The 13,454-nt window shown below is 51.1% G+C and overlaps 1 protein-coding gene across 1 annotated transcript in view; it reads right to left on the reverse strand.

Moving 5' to 3' along the window:
• LOC311147728 (signal transducer and activator of transcription 6-like) overlaps positions 1 to 13,454 on the reverse strand; it is a 72,559-nt gene that overhangs the window by 44,425 nt on the left and 14,680 nt on the right. Inside the window, exons 4-7 of the mRNA XM_084184491.1 lie at positions 10,167 to 10,309; positions 9,896 to 10,040; positions 3,241 to 3,324; positions 2,858 to 3,035 (exon numbers count right to left, since the gene is read on the reverse strand). Coding sequence (XP_084040617.1) covers positions 2,858 to 3,035; positions 3,241 to 3,324; positions 9,896 to 10,040; positions 10,167 to 10,297 — 538 coding nt within the window. The 5' untranslated portion in view covers positions 10,298 to 10,309. The remainder of the gene's footprint in view (positions 1 to 2,857; positions 3,036 to 3,240; positions 3,325 to 9,895; positions 10,041 to 10,166; positions 10,310 to 13,454) is intronic.

Consider the following 13,454-nt stretch of genomic DNA (forward strand, 5'->3'; position numbering starts at 1 on the left):
GATCCTAGATCAGCTCTGTGCCCAAGAACGCCAAGGTAGCCTGTCTAAATGACTATCGCCCCGTAGCACTCACATCTATAGCCATGAAATGCTTTGGAAGGCTGATCATGGCTGATCATGGCTCACATCAACGCCATCATCCCAGACACCCTGGACCCACTCCAATTCGCATACCGCCCCAACAGATCCACAGATGACACAATGTCTATTGCACTCCACACCACTGCCCTTTCCCACCTGGACAAAAGGAACACCTACGTGAGAATGCTGTTAACTGACTAAAGCTCAGCGTTCAACACCATTGTGCCCTTCAAGCTCATCACTAAGCTAAGGACCCTGGGACTAAACACCTCCCTCTGCAACTGGATCCTGGACGTCCTGACGGGTCAACCCCAGGTGATGAGGCTAGGCAACAACACCTTCACCATGCTGACCCTCAACACGAGGGCCCCTCAGTGGTGCGTACTTAGTCCCCTCCTGTACTACCGGTTCACCAACAACTGTGTGGCCGCGCATGACTCCAACACCATCATTCAATTTGCAGACGACACAACGGTGGTTGGCCTTATCACAGACGACGACGAGACAGCCTACAGGGAGGAGGTCAGAGACCTGGCAGTGTGGTGCCAGGACAAAAACCTCTCCCTCAACGTAAGCAAGACAAAGGAACTGATCTCGGACTACAGGAAACGGAGGTCCGTGCTTGCCCCCATCCACATCGATGGGGCTGTTGTGGAACAGGTCGAGAGCTTCAAGAGCCTCGGTGTCACTAAGGAACAATCATGGTCCACACACATCAACAGTCATGAAGAGGGCACGACAAGGATTTGGCTTGGGCCCTCAGATCCTCAAAAAGTTATACAGCTGCACCATTGAGAGCATCTTGACTGGATGCATCACCACTTGGTATGGCAACTGTTTGTCATCCAACCGCAAGGCACTACAGAGGGTAGTGCGTACGGCCCAGTACATCACTGGGGCCGAGCTCCCTGCCATCCAGGACCTCTATACCAGGCGGTGTCAGAGGAAGGCCCTAAAAAAAGACTCCAGCCACCCAAGTCATAGAATGTTCTCTCTGCTACCGCACAGCAAGCGGTACAGATGCACCAAGTCTGGAACCAACAGGACCCTGAACAGCTTCTACCCCCAAGCTATAAGAATGTTAAATAGTTAGTTAAATAGTTAGCCAATAGTTACCCGGAATATCTGCATTGACCCTTTTTGCACTAATCTCTTTTGACTCATCATATACACTGCTGCTACTGTTTACTATCTACCCTGTTGCCTAGTCACTTTACCCCTACCTATAAGTACATACAGTATCTACCTCCATTACCTCGTACCCCTGCACATTGACTCAGTACTGCTACCCTGTGTATATAGCCAAGTTATCGTTACTCATTGTGTATTTATTCCTTGTTTTTTTCTGCATTGTTGGGAAGGGCCCGTAAGTATTTCACTGTTAGTCTAAAACCTGTTGTTTTCCTTTACTTTCTGTCTGCTAAAGTAAGAGAGACACTGAAAAGAGACGCTGAAATTTTTTTCATTTTTGCAGGTCTTCATTTTGTGTTCCCTGTTTGTAAACTGTATTTGTGGTGTCATGTACACATGAAGGCAATACACAGAAGCCATCTGTTTAGTCTGCGCAGTCTAATCAGTTTTAGCATCATAATTGTGTCCTGTAGCCCTTTATACTCATACCCGGCTTGAAAATGGCAGGTTTGGGCACTGCTAAACACCCAAATTGGAACGCAGTGGCTGTACACTAACATGCTATACATGACAGAGCTCTGCGCTTCACAGCTCTGTATAAGGTTTTGACTGACAGGCGTTCTGAACTTGAGAACGGCGCACAACAAGAAGTTGCCCCCATCCCTCCTGCTAATTGTGTAACTTTTGGGCTTTTGTTGTCTTAGTGAGGGAAAGGCTGTAGATTAAGAGGACTATGTATTTTGAAAGATGAGACGTTGAATATTATAATAAAGAGCGCTTTGAACACCTACGTGCTCACCAGCCTCCCGAACTGCAGCACCTGGTTGTCTATAACGGTCAGTTAGACATGCTCAGCCTGCAGAACCTACGTGGCAAGGTAATGGACGACAAACACTTGTGAGGTAATGCAGGTTCATGAGTGACACATCGAAACAAAGTGAGAGGACTGTAGCTAAGGGGATGATCTGTCTTGGAGGTTACTGAAGACACCAATGGATGAGATGGCCCTGAGATTAGGTCGACAGTGACCTACTTTGGCCAAATCAGGTATTGTAGGATGTTGCGTTTCTTCTATCATCAGAACTTAAAGAATGTACTACTTAACTATGACTGTGAGTCGCTTTGGATAAAAGCGTCTGCTAAATGGCATATTATTATTATTATTATCAGGCAACAATGTAGTCAATGTATCCTGGGCGATATTAAAAAGCTATTAAAAAGTTAGGGTTGGAGACAATCTTTGGCTGCAAAATACATAAATTACACAGTGGAACATTAGTTTCCTGTGAATTGACCTAATCTTGATTCCCTGATGATTTCATGGTGATTCCATATAAACTCTGCTACATGCTCTAGAATTGACAGTGTTGAATCTGGAATGGGATATGGCCTTGGGCCAGTTCGTCAGAACATTTACCCAGATAAAAAAAAGTACCCTATGTCATGTTAGATTCTGTTGCTCCCTTCAAGATTTGTATAGGTTCCAACTGGTAAGACTGTGCCGCTAGCCACGGCAAGGTTGTGGGTTCAATGATGTAGCTATTCGCTACTCGTGTTAGCATTACAGTTAAGTCTGACATGTTTTGCTATGGGGAAATGCTCATTGTTCCCCTTCTTAGTAATAAGTGTATTTGGTATTGCTCACCCTGCATGGACTCATAGTTCTGCCTCTCCCAGTTGAGCTCCTCCTGCAGCTGATGGATCTGCTGTCTGCAGTTCTGGATATCCAGCACCTTTAGCACCAGCAGGTCCACGTCCCGGGTGGTGGGGGCTACAGCCATGGGATCCTGAGAGAAGTGGGCTATGGCCGGGATCTGGGTAGACTGTGGAGGAAGAAGACAGAGTATTAGAGGTATTCTCTGGTGGTGGGGATCTGGGCTATGCTGTCCTGGGCTTGGGCCGGGAGAAAGTGGAGTGAGGGGATCTGGGTAGACTACGGAGAGAGTAGACTGTTAGAGCAGTGAGGGTGGGTGGGGGAAGTGACCGTGTTAGACCGCTGAGTTAAAGCATAGTCTCTGTTACACTTACCGCCCTGCTGAGCAGCTCCCTCTCCTTCCTCAGGACATCTCTGACAGTCAGCACCAGCTGTAGGGGCTGGGAGCGGAACATACTCTGGAACACAGTCAATGCTCACATCAACCACACGGCCATACATAAGGAGAGGAGAAGAGAGGGAGGGAGAGGAGAGGAAGGAGGAAAGGAGAGGCAGGAGAGAGATAGAGAGGCTGGGAAAATACTCTGGAAGACAGGCATAGTTCCCATCAATCACCAGACAACATAGTAGATTACAATATTACTGAGGATAACACGTTCCCTCACAGTACTGAAAACTGTTTTTGTTTCTCTGTTGCAGTGTACCTTAATTAATACCATGCATGCCAGTTAAATATACTGTATTTGACTGCCCTGTGGGAATAAAGTAAAGTAAATGTCACGGTTTCGGCCGAGGCTGCCTCTCTTCCTTGCTCGGGCAGGCTTCGGCGGTCGTCGTCTCCGGAGTACTAGCTGCCACCGTTGAATGTTTCTATGTTCGTTTGGTTTTGTCTTTATGTTGTACACCTGTTTTCGTTTAGCGCTAATTAGTGTCCTATAAGTTCTCGTTGTGTTTGTCAGGTGTTGTGTGTGATTGTTTCGCTGTCGTGTTTGTGCGCTACTGTTGCCCGTTTGCTCTTCGTGGTTTTCCTCCTCTGTTTAGGAGGGTATTTTCGCACATGTTAGTGCGCCTTTTGGTTTACGCCTGTGTGCGTATTTTCTCGCCTCCGGGCTTTTTGGCTCGTGTATTGAGTGTGCTTTCACTAAAGTCTTTTGGACTAATTTTCTGCGTCCTGCGCCTGATTCCTGCACCACACCCACCTACAGCACCCACTGACAGAATCACACACCTGAAGGATGGAATCAGCAGGAGCCGCAGCAGCACATGAGTCTCTGGAGGATCGGGTCCGTGAGCAGAATGACCAGATCCTTCGTATCGGGACCGCCCTGCAGGACGTTATAAACACCCTTCAACGCTGGGAGACCAGAGGGACACCCCCAACTCCACCTCCCCTACCATCACCATCGGCCAGTCAGCCCATTCAGGCTCCGGAACCCAGGGGAATTCGACTCTCGCTCCCGAGGGCCTATGATGGGACCGCTGCCGGGTGTCAGGGCTTCCTTCTACAGGTGGAGCTATACCTGGCCACCGTGCACCCGGCGCCCTCTGGACACGAGAGCGTGTCCGCCCTCATCTCCTGTCTTACCGGCAAGGCGTTGGAATGGGCCAACGCCGAGTGGAGGAGAATAGACGCCACCACCATCACCTACTCTGAGTTCTCCCGCCGCTTCAGGGCTGTGTTTGACCATCCACCTGAGGGGAAAGCGGCGGGGGAGCGTCTGTTCTACCTCCGGCAGGGGAGGAGGAGCGCCCAGGAGTTCGCTTTAGAATTCCGTACTCTAGCGGCGGATGCAGGGTGGAATGAGCGGGCCCTCATGGATCACTACCGCTGTAGTCTACGAGAGGACGTCCGTCGGGAGCTGGCCTGCAGGGACACCCTGCCATCAGGCTGGACACCCTGCTGGCTACCCGCGGACGTTCCGAGGGGGGTCCGTCCATTTCATCCTCCAGCGCCTCCGAGCCGAGCCCGATGGAGCTTGGGGGCGCTGGCGCTAGAGAGAGGAGGGGTCGGAGTACGAGGGGGGCCGTCCCCTGCACCAACTGTGGCCGTGGAGGACACACCGCGGCTAGGTGCTGGGGAGGGTCTCCTAGGGGAGAAGACGACAGACTCCGCACTGGGGAGTCCATCCAGGTGAGTAGGTGCCCCACTTACCCAGAGCTCTCTGTTGCGCACTTCTGTATACCTGTGCGTTTTCCACAGGTAGCACCTCATTCCCAGCATAAGGCGCTGGTAGATTCAGGCGCGGCTGGGAATTTTGTTGATAGAAAATTTTGTTTAGAATTAGGGATTCCCCTTCTTCCTGTTGACGTCCCATTCCCCGTTCATGCCCTAGATAGCCGTCCGTTGGGATCGGGCTTGATCAGGGAGGTCACGGCGCCACTTAGGATGTGTGCGCAGGGGGGTCATGAGGAGATTATCCAGCTATTTCTGATCGACTCGCCTGCGTATCCGGTGGTGCTGGGCATGCCCTGGTTGAGTATCCATAACCCGTCTATTTCGTGGCAGGAGAGGGCTCTGATGGAGTGGTCTGCCCAGTGTGTGGGTCGATGTTTAGGCGTTTCCGTGGGGGCTACCTCGGTGGAGAGTCCAAACCAGGTGCCCGCATTGCACATTCCCCCTGAGAATGAGGATTTGGCTATTGTGTTCAGTAAGTCGAGGGCGACGCAGTTGCCTCCCCATAGGCAGGGAGATTGTGCGATAGACCTCCAGGCAGGAGCTGCGCTCCCACGGAGCCATGTGTATCCTCTGTCTCAAGAGGAAAAGAGAGCTATGGAGACTTACATAGACGAATCTCTGAGACAAGGATACATACGGCCATCCACTTCCCCTGCGTCCTCGAGTTTCTTTTTTGTGAAGAAAAAGGATGGAGGGTTACGCCCGTGCATTGATTACCGTAGTCTCAATCAGATCACGGTGAAGTACAGTTATCCACTTCCTCTGATTGCGACCATGACGGAGTCATTGCATGGGGCGCGTTTTTTCACTAAATTAGATCTCAGGAGCGCTTACAACTTGGTGCGCATTAGGGAGGGCGATGAATGGAAGACAGCATTTAGTACCACCTCGGGGCATTACGAGTATCTTGTCATGCCATACGGGTTGATGAACGCTCCTTCAGTTTTCCAATCATTCGTGGATGAGATATTCAGGGACATGCAGGGGCAGGGGGTGGTCGTGTACATAGATGACATTCTCGTGTACTCGTCTACCCGAGTCGAGCATGTGGCCCTGGTGCGCCGTGTGTTGAGGAGGCTGTTGGAGCACGACCTGTATGTCAAGGCAGAGAAGTGTCTGTTTTTCCAGGAGTCGATCTCCTTTTTGGGTTATCAGTTGTCTGCGTCAGGGGTGAAGATGGAGGTTGACCGGGTGTCAGCCGTGCGTAATTGGCAAACTCCAACCACTGTTAAAGAGGTGCAGCCGTTTTTGGGGTTTGCGAATTACTACCGGAGGTTTATCCGGGGTTTTGGACAGGTGGCAGCTCCCATAACGTATCTTTTAAAGGGGGGTCCGGTGCGTTTGCAGTGGTCAGCCGAGGCGGACAGGGCTTTTGGGAGGCTGAAGGACCTGTTTACTTCGGCTCCGGTGCTGGCGCATCCGGATCCCTCTTTACCATTTCAGGTAGAGGTGGACGCGTCAGAGGCCGGTATAGGAGCCGTGCTTTCGCAACGGTCCGGCACGCCACCTAAACTCCGCCCCTGTGCTTTTTATTCCAAAAAGCTCAGTCCGGCGGAGCGAAATTATGACGTAGGGGACAGGGAGCTGTTAGTCGTGGTACAGGCCCTAAAGGTGTGGAGGCACTGGCTTGAGGGGGCTCAACACCCTTTCCTCATTTTGACTGACCACCGTAACCTGGAGTACATCCGGGCAGCTAGGAGACTGAACCCTCGCCAGGCGCGGTGGAACATGTTTTTGGCCCGGTTCGTATTTAAGATCACGTACATCCCTGGGTCACAGAACGGTAAGGCAGACGCACTGTCTCGGCGGTACGACACGGAGGAGAGGTCCGTGGAGCCCACTCCCATACTGCCGGAGTCTTGTCTGGTGGCACCGGTAGTGTGGGAGGTCGATGCTGAGATCGAGCGGGCGTTGCGCACCGACCCTAGTCCTCCTCAATGCCCGGAGGGTCGGACGTACGTCCCGCTCGAGGTTCGGGATCGATTGATCTATTGGGCTCACACGTCACCCTCCTCTGGACATCCTGGTATAGGCCGGACAGTGCACTGCCTTAGTGCTAAGTACTGGTGGCCCACGTTGGCGAGGGATGTGAGGGTTTATGTCTCCTCCTGCTCGGTGTGCGCCCAGTGTAAGGCGCCTAGACATCTGCCTAGGGGTAAGTTACAACCCCTGCCCGTTCCACAACGACCATGGTCTCACCTCTCGGTGGACTTCATCACTGACCTGCCCTCCTCGCAGGGGAATACTACTATACTGGTTGTTGTGGACCGGTTCTCTAAGGCCTGTCGTTTGCTCCCTATGCCGGGCCTTCCTACTGCCCTACAGACCGCCGAAGCTCTATTCACCCATGTTTTCCGGCACTACGGGGTACCCGAGGATATTGTGTCTGATCGAGGTCCCCAATTCACCTCCAGAGTCTGGAGAGCCTTTATGGAGCGTTTGGGGGTCTCGGTGAGCCTCACCTCGGGTTACCATCCTGAGAGTAATGGGCAGGTGGAACGTGTGAACCAGGATGTGGGTAGGTTTCTTAGATCATACTGCCAGGACCGGCCGGAGGAGTGGGCACGGTACGTTCCCTGGGCAGAAATGGCCCAGAATTCCCTACGCCATTCCTCAACTAACCTAACCCCTTTCCAATGTGTGTTAGGTTACCAGCCGGTTCTGGCACCTTGGCAGCAGAGCCAGATCGAGGCTCCTGCGGTGGATGAGTGGGTGCGGCGCTCGGAGGAGACGTGGAACGCTGCACACGTCCACCTGCAGCGGGCCCTCCGTCGTCAGAAGGCGAGCGCCGATCTCCACCGCAGTGAGGGGCCGGTGTACGCACCTGGTGATCGAGTCTGGCTCTCTACCAGAAACCTGCCCCTCCGCCTGCCCTGTCGGAAACTGGGTCGGCGGTTTGTGGGGCCGTTTAAAGTCCTGAGAAGATTGAACGAGGTGTGTTACAGATTACAACTGCCTATTGAGTATAAAAATATTAACCCCTCGTTCCATGTGTCTCTTCTCAGGCCGGTGGTAGCTGGCCCACTCCAGGAAGATGAAATCAGGGAGACTCCTCCGCCCCCATTGGACATCGAGGGGGCACCGGCGTACTCCGTGCGGTCCATCTTGGATTCGAGACGTCGGATGGGGGGTCTCCAATATCTGGTGGAGTGGGAGGGGTACGGCCCGGAGGAACGGTGCTGGGTGCCGAGGAGAGACATTTTGGACCCGTCTCTCCTGACAGAATTCCACCGTAGTCACCCGACGCGCCCTGCTCCGCGTCCTCCTGGTCGTCCCCGAGGCCGGAGTCGGCGCACGTCTGGAGCCGCGCGTCAAGGGGGGGGTACTGTCACGGTTTCGGCCGAGGCTGCCTCTCTTCCTTGCTCGGGCAGGCTTCGGCGGTCGTCGTCTCCGGAGTACTAGCTGCCACCGTTGAATGTTTCTATTTTCGTTTGGTTTTGTCTTTATGTTGTACACCTGTTTTCGTTTAGCGCTAATTAGTGTCCTATAAGTTCTCGTTGTGTTTGTCAGGTGTTGTGTGTGATTGTTTCGCTGTCGTGTTTGTGCGCTACTGTTGCCCGTTTGCTCTTCGTGGTTTTCCTCCTCTGTTTAGGAGGGTATTTTCGCACATGTTAGTGCGCCTTTTGGTTTACGCCTGTGTGCGTATTTTCTCGCCTCCGGGCTTTTTGGCTCGTGTATTGAGTGTGCTTTCACTAAAGTCTTTTGGACAAATTTTCTGCGTCCTGCGCCTGATTCCTGCACCACACCCACCTACAGCACCCACTGACAGTAAACAGTGAGTAGGACATTTCTACGAGTATTATCTAACCTTAATTTAAGCAGGGAGTCCGATTGAGACCAAGGTCTCCTTTTCAAGGGAGCCCTGCATACCAAAACCAGCAGCAATTTAAATAGTAGGCTCTGAGTAGGCCTATGTAGTCTACCAGTAGGCTTGAGGAGTATCCCTACAGTAGGCCAACTGTACCAGCTTTGAGTAGGTCAACTGTACCAGTCCTGGGTAGGCCCTGTACTAGTCCTGGTTAGGCCCTGTACTAGTCCTGGGTAGGCCCTGTACTAGTCCTGGGTAGGCCCTGTACCAGTCCTGGGTAGGCCCTGTACCAGTCCTGGTTAGGCCCTGTACCAGTCCTGGTTAGGCCCTGTACCAGTCCTGGTTAGGCCCTGTACCAGTCCTGGGTAGGCCCTGTACCAATCCTGGGTAGGCCCTGTACCAGTCCTGGGTAGGCCCTGTACCAGTCCTGATTAGGCCCTGTACTAGTCCTGGTTAGGCCCTGTACTAGTCCTGGGTAGGCCCTGTACTAGTCCTGGGTAGGCCCTGTACTAGTCCTGGGTAGGCCCTGTACTAGTCCTGGTTAGGCCCTGTACTAGTCCTGGTTAGACCCTGTACTAGTCCTGGGTAGGCCCTGTACCAGTCCTGGTTAGGCCCTGTATTAGTCCTGGGTAGGCCCTGTACCAGTCCTGGGTAGGCCCTGTACCAGTCCTGATTAGGCCCTGTACTAGTCCTGGTTAGGCCCTGTACTAGTCCTAGTTAGGCCCTGTACTAGTCCTGGTTAGGCCCTGTACTAGTCCTGGGTAGGCCCTGTACCAGTCCTGGTTAGGCCCTGTACTAGTCCTGGTTAGGCCCTGTACTAGTCCTGGTTAGGCCCTGTACTAGTCCTGGTTAGGCCCTGTACTAGTCCTGGCTAGGTCCTTTACTAGTCCTGGGTTGGTCCTACAGCAGGGGTGGGTGCGACATTGAATGGGCCGTAGTTTGCCCACCCCTGCCCTATTGTAGGCATACTGCTCCTGTACAGGAACCAACACAGGCTTGAGTATCCCTTTAGGCTCTATTATATCCCTACTGTACTGTAGCCTACCATGTTCTTGGAGATGTGCTGCAGCCTCATCCTCTCCACCACGTTGGGGTTCTGCCCGGCCAGACTCTGTAGGCAGGAGATTATCTGATCCAGCAGGGACACGGCCTGGGACTCCTGGTCTACCTTCTCTGGCTCAAAGTCCTCCCTGGAGGGGGGGGGGGGGGGGGGGGGGGGGAGAGGAGAGAGAGAGGGTGGGTGGGTGGGAGAGAGGGTGGGTGGGGTGATGGGAAAGGGGGTTCACATTGTATGTGCTTGCTTGCGTGCGTCATACCATCTCTGTTCTTCGATCCAGTTGGCCAGGTAGCACCTCACGTCCAAGGGGAAGGAGGGGGTATAGAGCTGGTTGAGGATCTGTGGGGCCAGATAGGGGATCAGCTGTTTCATCTGCATCCACTGTGCCATGGTGAAGCAGAGCTGGAAGAGACAGGAATAAAGGACATCTAATAATGTACTATATCCAAACATACCATTCCAAATGGCACCATATTCCCTACATAGCATACTGCTTTTGGCTCAATTCAATCAAAGCCACATTGATGTATTAGGAAATCACAGCTGGTTTTGGTTACTGTAAAAGCCTTCTGCTGCCAGTTAGAGTCATGTTCATCTAACTCTCGGGAGAGGCGAAGGTCCAGAGCCGTGCGTTCTCCGAAACACGACCCTGCCAAGCCGCACTGCTTCTTGACACACTGCTCGCTTAACCTGGAAGCCAGCCGCACCAATATGTTGGAGGAAACGCGTACAATTGGCGACCGTGTCAGCGTGCATACGCCCGGCCCGCTGCAGGAGTCGCTAGAGCGCGATGGGACAAGTAGCCGGCCAAACCCTCCCCTAACCCGGACGACGCTGGGCCAATTGTGTGTCACCTCATGGGTCTCCCGGTCGCATCCGGCTTGCGACACAGCCTGGGATCGAACCCGGATCTGTAGCCTTAGACCGCTGCGTCACTTGGGAGACCCTGAACGCCCTAATTCAGTAATGAGAATAAGATAAAAGTCCTCAACAGGACAGTGGAGGGACTACGACAAACAGAAATGTTTTCATTTACTACCGTGTTGTTGTCATGTTGTGTTGCTACCGTGTTGTTGTCATGTTGTGTTGCTACCGTGTTGTTGTCATGTTGTGTTGCTACCATGCTGTGTTGTCATGTTGTGATGCTACCGTGTTGTTGTCATGTGTTGCTACCATGCTGTGTTGTCATGTTGTGTTGCTACCGTGTTGTTGTCATGTTGTGTTGCTACCATGCTGTGTTGTCATGTGTTGCTGCCATGCTGTGTTGTTTTAGGTCTCTCATTATGTAGTGTTGTGGTGTCTCTCTTTATGTAGTGTTGTGGTGTCTCTCTTTATGTAGTGTTGTGGTGTCTCTCTTGTCGTGATGTGTGTTTTGTCCTATATTTTTTTTTTTCATCCCAGCCCCCGTCCCCGCAGGAGGCCTTTTGCCTCTTGGTAGGCCGTCATTGTAAATAAGAATTTGTTCTTAATTGACTTGCCTAGTTAAATACATGTTAAATAAAGATAAAATAAAATATATTGTTATGTTAATAACGCAATGCCATCATCCCTTAAAAGAGTAAAGCAACATCAACATAAAACAGCTTTCAAAAACATTGCTATGATAACTACAGAAGAAATACAGTGCAAATGCCAGACATGCAGAAAAAAAGGGCAATTTTCCAAGTAAAGAAATATGGTAGAGAGCCAAGAACAAGACAGAATTGTTGAGAGACTGACCCCCAATCTAAACTATATATACAAAAGTACAGTGTCTTCGGAAAGTATTCAGACCCCTTGACTTTTTCCACATTTTGTTACGTTACAGACTTATTCTAAAATGGATTAAAACAACAACAAAAACTCAGCAACCTACACACAATAACCCATAATGACAAAGCGAAAACAGGTTTTTAGACATTTTTGCAAATTCATAAAAAAAAACAAGCCATGAGGTGGAAGGAATTGTCCGTAGAGCTCCGAGACAGGATTGTGTCGAGGCACAGATCTGGGGAAGGGTAGCAAAACATTTCTGTAGCATTGAAGGTCCCCAAGAACATAGTGGCCTCCATCATTCTTAAATGGAAGAAGTTTGGAACCACCAAGACTCTTCCTAGAGCTGGCCGCCCGGCCAAACTGAGCAATCGAGGGAGAAGGGCCTTGGTCAGGGAGGTGACCAAGAACCTGACGGTCACTCTGACAGAACTAGAGATGGGAGAACCTTCCAGAAGGACAACCATCTCTGCAGCACTTCACCAATCAATCCTTTATGGTAGAGTGACCAGACGGAAGCCACTCCTCAGTAAAAGGCACATGACAGCCCGCTTGGAGTTTGCCAAAAGGCACCTAAAGACTCTCAGACCATGAGAAACAAGATTCTATGGTCTGATGAAACCAAGATTGAACTCTTTGGCCTGAATGCCAAGCATCACGTCTGAAGGAAACCTGGCACCATCCCTACGGTGAAGCATGGTGGTGGCAGCATCATGCTGTGGGGATGTTTTTCAGCAGCAGGGACTGGGAGACTAGTCAGGATCGAGGCAAAGGTGAATGGAGCAAAGTACAGAGAGATCCTTGATGAAAACCTGCTCCAGAGCGCTCAGGACCTCAGACTGGGGTGAAGGTTCACCTTCCAACAAGACAACGACCCTAAGCACACAGCCAAGACAACACAGGAGTGGCTTCGGGACAAGTCTCTGAATGTCCTTGAGTGGCCCAGCCAGAGCCCGTACTTGAACCCGATCAAACATCTTTGGAGAGACCTGAAATAGCTGTGCAATGACGCTCACCATCCAACCTGACAGAGCTTGAGAGGATCTGCAGAGAGTAATGGGAGAAACTCCCCAAATTCAGGTGTGCCAAGCTTGTAGCGTCATACCCAAGAAGACTCAAGGCTGTAATCGCTGCCAAAGGTGCTTCAACAAAGTACTGAGTAAAGGGTCTGAATACTTATGGAAATGTGATATTTCAGTTTTTATTTATTTATACATTGGCCAAACATAATATTTTGCTTTGTCATTATGGAGTATTGTGTGTAGATTGATGAGGGGAAAAAAAACAATTTAATCAATTTTAAAATAAGGCTGTAACCTAACAAAATGTGGAAAAAGTCAAAGGGTCTGAATACTTTCCAAAGGCACTGTATGTGGACACCCCTTCAAATTAGTGGATTTGGCTATTTCAGCCACACCCATTTCTGACAGGTATATAAAATTGAGCACACAGCAATGCGATCTCCATAGAGAAACATTGGTAGTAGAATGGTCTTACTGAAGAGCTCAGTGACTTTCAACGTGGAGTGGAAATGCATTCTCTGGAGTGATGAATCACGCTTCACCATCTGGCAGTCCGACAGATGAATCTGGGTTTGGCGGATGCCAGGAGAACACTACCTGCCCCAATGCATAATGGTCTGGGGCTGTTTTTCATGGTTCGGGCTAGGCTCCTTAGTTCCAGTGAAGGGAAATCTTAACGCTACAGCATACAATGACATTCTAGATTATTCTGTGCTTCCAACTTTGTGGCAACAGTTTGGGGAAGGCCCTTTCCTGTTTCAGCATGACAATGC

This window comes from Coregonus lavaretus (assembly GCF_964263955.1).
Source record: "Coregonus lavaretus genome assembly, chromosome: 20".
NCBI classification, from domain to species: domain Eukaryota; kingdom Metazoa; phylum Chordata; class Actinopteri; order Salmoniformes; family Salmonidae; genus Coregonus; species Coregonus lavaretus.